We start from the raw sequence: 6372 nt of genomic DNA, 5'->3' as shown, positions 1-6372 counted from the left end.
AAAACAGTCAAATAAAGATGATCTCTTCAAGCAATATGTTCTGAATGATTTGGTGGTCTGATGGCTCCCCCTGTGGTGGTTTGGTGTCATGCATCAAGGAGTTTTTGTACAGTGTTTCTGCTTCCTGTGTCACTGTGGCTCTCGAGCACAATAATAAACAGCAGAATCCTCAGCTGTCAGGCTGTTCATCTGCAGATACACCTGGTTTCTGCTGTTCTCTCTGGAGATGGTGAACCGGTTTCTCACTGAGTCAGAGTAGTAGATATTGCTACTGCCACTGCTGATATAAGCAATCCACTCCAGTCCTTTTCCAGCTGCCTGTCTGATCCAGCCAATGCTCTGAGCGCTACCAAACCCAGAATATGTGCAGGTCAGTTTGTGGGATTCTCCAGGCCTTTTAACCACTGATTCTGACTCAGTCAGTGTTTGTCCATCAGTACCTGCAGACAGACAGATCATTAGGTACTGAACTGTAATAATTCTGTATTTACTCACTAAGAGGCTCCTTTAAATTATTCTTTGTTCTCACCGGTCCAGTTAACTGCCAGGATGAGGAAAGCGATCACAACCTGATGAGGTCTGATCATTGTAGAAGCCATTTGTCTCTGCTCAGTCTGGACGTGTCTTTGTCTCTGATTTACTGCAGGTCTTGAACTCTCTCACAGACATGTAAAGGTGGAAGCAGTGCAAACTTTGCATCAACTCCTCCCCCTGGAAAAGATGCAGAACTCCTCTTGATTTTCTGTGTGTTGATTTCAATAATTTTCTTAGATTATTCTCGGATGTTTTGATGGTTTTATATAAGCAGCAAATTTATTTTAAAGCCATAAAGATTTGAAGTCAAATAATAACAAATCTTAAGACAGAGATAATGTTACATATAATGTGAATATAAAGCAGATGTAGAAAGGATTATAATCCTTTTTTAAATGATGATTTGTCACAAAAAACATTAAAAACTTTAAAACTCTAAAACTTTTTCACATCTAAATAATAAACCAGTTTCAAAGCTTTTTGTAGAAATGGGTAAATATTACTCCTATTTGTTACACCTAAAGTTAAACAGAAGTCTGGAAAAAGGGAAACAATATATTAATATAAGATGTTTGTCTGCTTGTAATATTTTAGGAGGTGTTTGGAGTTAGGTTTATAATCTTATTTGAATGGTTTATTTTAATGCTCTCTTATATCTTCCTGATATGACAGTATGATTTGTCTTAAGTTGAAACATTTTGTATTTGTAATTTCAGTTGTAAATTAACACACCAGGGGCAAACTTTGTATTCCTTTAAAATGTTTAGTTTAATATACCTAAACTGGAGGTTTAATTTTCAAAAGCACCTCCACTGGTTATTTTTTGTTGCATGTGTTCTGGGGGGTTTTTGTACAGCTGTGCTGCTGGTTTCTGTCACTGTGGTCTCGTCTGGCACAGTAATACACAGCAGAGTCCTCAGGCTGCATATTCTGTCCATTCAGAGTCACTGTTTTACTGGAAGTATCTACATCAATTCTGAATTTGTTCTTTAAAGAATCTTTGTAGTATGATCTTCCACCACCATACTTCCTCCCAATCCACTCCAGTCCTTTCCCTGCAGGCTGTCTGATCCAAGCTGTCCAGTAGCTCAGATCATAAGAGACCTGACAGCTGATGGTCAGACGATGACCTGGCTGCACAGTCACAGAGGCTGGCTGGTTCAGCTGTTCACACTTCACACCTGCAGAGGAAAATGTTAAATTTATAATTACCACATAAACAGTGATCAGTCAGTTTATTGTGATCACGCTGTAAAAGTTTCTGCCTCAGTGAGACTCACAGGATCCAGCAACCAGCAGCAGCAGCAGAGCTACAGAGAACATGTTGGTGTTGAAGTTGATCTGATGGGAGTTTTTCTTCTTCTGCAACTGACAGCATCAGACCAAGACTTTAAACCAGAACACTTCATTTGCATGATGACGATCCTGCCTTTCCATTTTTTTGAGTTTTTCCTCCAGCATACAGAAACAGTATTTTTGAATGTACAATATTCATGTTAAACTATATTTTTTTCATCTTTTGAACTCTTATTTTGTCTGTTTTGTTTTCTACGCCATTCATATAGTAATTATATTTATTCAGGTACATTAAAGTTCATCACATGGAGGATTTAACAGTTTACACAATCCTGCAGAAATTTCTAAACTGTAAAAAGGAGACAATGATTAAATACTTTAAACTCTTTTTATGTTATGATGCAACAGGAATTCTCTTGAATCCTTCACAGAGAATATTGTACCTTCTCTCCATATCTTCAAGCACTGAGACAACATTATCTGTGCAGCTGAGCCACCTCACTGTTGTTACACTTAAATTTGGTTCATGTGTACATTTACAACAGCACTGAATTTTTGAGAGTTTATAAAACAAAACGTTCTAAACACATTGCTGCTCACTGCTGACTGAATGAGCATTAAGCTAATCTACTTGTTGGCAAGTTTTTTTATAATGATACACAGTGACTGGCACCTTTCCTGTTGAGCTTATAGACCCCCTATATCTGAATTAGGTGTGTTGAAGCATCTAAACATTACAGGACACCGGCCCTTGAGGATCAGACCATTCCTCCAAAGAGGTTTTTGTACAGCTCTGTTGCTGGTTTGTGTCACTCTGGCTCTCAGGCACAGTAATACACAGCAGAGTCCTCAGGCTGCATATTCTGTCCATTTAGAGCAGTGATGTCCAGCTCCAGTCCTCGTGAGACGGTGTCCTGAAACTTTTAGAGGTTTCCCTCGTCTCACACCCCTGAATCAAATGGCACAATTAGCTCCTCAGTATGCAGTCAGGTTCTTCAGAGTCCTGCTAATTACCTGATTATTTGGCTCAGGCGTATCGGACCTGGGACACATCTAAAAGTTGCAGGACTCCGGCCCTTGAGGACTGGACTTTGCTCATTCTGGACGTGTCTTTGTCTCTGATTTACTGCAGGTCTTGAACTCTCTCACAGACATGTAAAGGTGGAAGCAGCGCAAACTTTGCATCAACTCCTCCCCCAGGAAACGATGCAGAACTCATCTTTATTTTCTGTACACTTTTGACTTTAATAATCTTTTTTCATGAATTGGGTTTTGTTTTGTTTTTTTGCTTTGGACTATTCTGGACTTTTCTTAATCAGCCTTCACCTCTGAGACATCATCCAATGACGTCAGCCTACTTCCAGCTACCACTCTGCTTTAGAGCAGCTCCACCTGCTACTACTAATTACAGTCAACTCGGCTCGCCTATTCACCCATCTACATATACCTGCCTCAGCCAGCTCATCCCTTCCAGAACGTCTCATCTGATCTCATCTCATCCTTTGTGATGTGCTCTACCTTCACCAGTTCCTATGTCCTCTCAGCCAGCTGGACTCTTCTTCTGAAAGCTGCCTGTGTCTGCATGCTTCACAAGTCTGTCGGTTTTCCCCGTGAGTTCCAGCCACTCGCTGATAAATACAGCATATGCTGTTATTTTGGAGCCCTCTTCTATTCTGGTGTATGGCCTGTTTGTTAAAATAAATTCTGAATAGATTCTAAAATATGCCGGTTTATATCCTGACATTACACAATATATGATGTTTCTTATTTTGAAATGATGTTTGTTTTTGTAGTTTTCATTACATATAGTTATATACATGTTACGGATAAACTTTGCATATCTGTTTTTTTTTTTCAATTTATCCAGTCTATATAAAGCTGATTCAAGAGTGCCTCCTCTGGTGAGTTTGTATTACAAATGTTCTGAGGGGTTTTTGTACAGCTGTGCTGCTGGTTTGTATCACTGTGGTCTCGTCTGGCACAGTAATACACAGCAGAGTCTTCAGGCATCATATTCTGTCCATTCAGAGTCACTGTTTTACTGGAAATCTGTAACGTAATGCTGAACTTGTTTTTTAGCATATCATTGTAGTCTGACTTGCCACCACTTTGTGCATCACCAATCCACTCCAGTCCTTTCCCATCAGGCTGTCTGATCCAGTGTGTCCAATAGCTGTCCAGAGAATAAGAGACCTGACAGCTGATGGTCAGACGTTGACCTGGCTGCACAGTCACAGAGGCTGGTTGTATCAGCTCTTCACACTTTACACCTGTGAAAGAAAAAGTATTGTATATAATTATAAAAAGAATAGAACATTCAGTAGTCATTATCTTACTGCCTCTGTCTCAGTGAGACTCACAGGATCCAGCAGCCAGCAGCAGCAGCAGAGCTACAGAGAACATGTTGGTGCTGAAGCTGGTGGGAGTGTTTCTTCTTCTGCTTCTGTCTCTAAACCATTAATAGTCTACAGACTGGAGGTTTAATTTGCATACAGGAGGGCCTAAAAGAACTACACTTCCCAATCAAAAGTGCAGTATCAGGTTATGCTGTTGACATTAAATATATCTAATTTTTTTTTACTAATACTAAAGTAGTAATGAGTTAGTAATTGCTTTCCCAACACAGATTGAAGCTCTCGCCAAGAGCTCCACGTAATATCAGTTTATTCCTCTATTGTTTTTTTTAATCAGAAACACTTGATAAAAAAGGTACTTTATGCATTATCAACTAAAATCAAATATGTTTGAATATATTGTATTGATTTCAAATAAATTATGTGATTGTTTTATAATGGGAGAGAATATAAAACAATCATATGGTGTGGTTTAACTCTAACAATCATTTGGAACTTTAATGGTCTATTTTTCACATTCTCTTCCCAGAGTGTAATGGTAATCAGGGATGGATACTGTGGTGGAGAACAAAAATGACAATCTCATTGTAGAAGTGGGTAAGAAACATCTTTAATATCTGAAAAACTGATTAATGTGAGTGGTTTCTTTGTTTTAGAGTCATCTGAGGTTTTACTCTGGTTTATGTTTGTTCAACATAATTGTGAATAGGTCTAAAAGACCTCAAGTATGTTTGCTAATATAACTGTATATGTTTGTTTTTCTCACTTCAGTATTATATCAATATTTCAGGCATACTCTTCATCCCTTTTATTTGTCGATCCACCCAGTCTACCTAACACTGGTTCAAGAGCGCCTCTTCTGGTGATTATGTGTTGTATGTGATCTGAGGGGTTTCTGTATAGCTCTGCTGCTTGTTTGTATCACTAGCTATGTTTACATGAACAAAAGTAATTGGAATAAACAGCCGATCTGTATCTGCTCAGGGAATAGACCTGACAGCTGATGGTCAGACATTGACCCGACTGCACAGAGAGGCTGGCTGTGTCAGCTGTTCAATGTTGGTATTGTATTAGAAAGGGAGCAAATATATGATCACATGATCCTATGATGTGATGTTTCTGTGGGTACATGTCTATAACAAATATTTTCAACTTCAGGGGGCAATCTAACACTATCTCTTTCCATCTCTTTATCTATTTTCTTATTTTTTAAACCAAAATTGGAAATTTGTGCAATTTTTTTTCTAACTTAATTTGTGTCAAAGTTATATATATCAGTCACAAACATATGCACAGATCAACTCTAATATTTTAATGAATGACCTGTGGCTGGTTGCGGCTCAATCACACACTTTTTATAGCTTTGAAAAAGCTAGTTTTATAACCCTGGAGATTAAATGAGAAACAAAACAACTTATTTTACAAAAAGACAAGTCTACCAAATACTATTGTTCCTTTTCTTTCAGGTTGTCTGATCTTGATGCACAAGACAGGAAGTAAATGAGAACCCAGAACTTGTGAACAACAGACTGAGCAAAGGAAACCACAAAGATGAGGGGAACAGGCATCTGGGTGGTACAGGAAGGTTGAGGAGGAAAGAAACACAAGTACATGTTGAACTGGGCTTTATGCTTGTGGTACTATAACAATGACTAAAGTAAATTGTTGTGTTGTCCTCACATATCTAAACTTTGACCTGATGATAGTAAGAAAGTGGAAAAGCAAAAAGGTATTCAATGGATCCATATTGTTCATAATATTTGAAATGTTTTATTGTTGCACAGTAATAGAGTGGGAACCTGTGTAGGTTGTCCTCCACTTCTCAACCAATGAGCAATGCAGTTAGGCATCAAGCCCCTCATGACCCTGCAAGGATAATTGTGTATAAAAAATGGATCAATGAATGGATATTTCTTTGTCGATTAATTTCCGACTTCATTTCTTCTTTTCATTATCTAGGCTCAGTATTCAGTTTTCCATGGCAGTGTGTGGGCAGAGATTTGTGGATGCATGGATGACAGATTTTGGATTTTGTGTAATAAACAACACATTTATTTATGGTGTGTCTTACAGACAATCTGTTGACAAATGAGCAATGTGTTCTTAGTGTGTAAATCCAGCTAATGTAATATTACCATAGAAAAAAAAAACATTACGGAAAATCCATAACTGAATTTTTTAATACTTT

General features: G+C 38.2%; 2 gene segments (V, D, J or C); both read right to left on the bottom strand.

The window, feature by feature from the left end:
- Positions 1-1350: 1350 nt before the first annotated feature.
- Positions 1351-1857, bottom strand: LOC118562508. The segment is given in 2 exon segments: positions 1351-1715; positions 1815-1857. Coding segments are annotated over 2 exon segments (408 nt in total).
- A 1827-nt stretch (positions 1858-3684) lies between these two features.
- LOC118562507 lies at positions 3685-4233 on the bottom strand. The segment is given in 2 exon segments: positions 3685-4100; positions 4191-4233. Coding segments are annotated over 2 exon segments (459 nt in total).
- Between the last annotated feature and the right edge of the window lie 2139 nt (positions 4234-6372).

Source organism: Fundulus heteroclitus, unplaced genomic scaffold (genome assembly GCF_011125445.2).
Source record: "Fundulus heteroclitus isolate FHET01 unplaced genomic scaffold, MU-UCD_Fhet_4.1 scaffold_95, whole genome shotgun sequence".
Lineage (NCBI taxonomy): Eukaryota > Metazoa > Chordata > Actinopteri > Cyprinodontiformes > Fundulidae > Fundulus > Fundulus heteroclitus.
The sequence above is the reverse complement of the archived record's forward strand: the minus strand, read 5'-3'. Positions and strand labels throughout refer to the sequence as shown.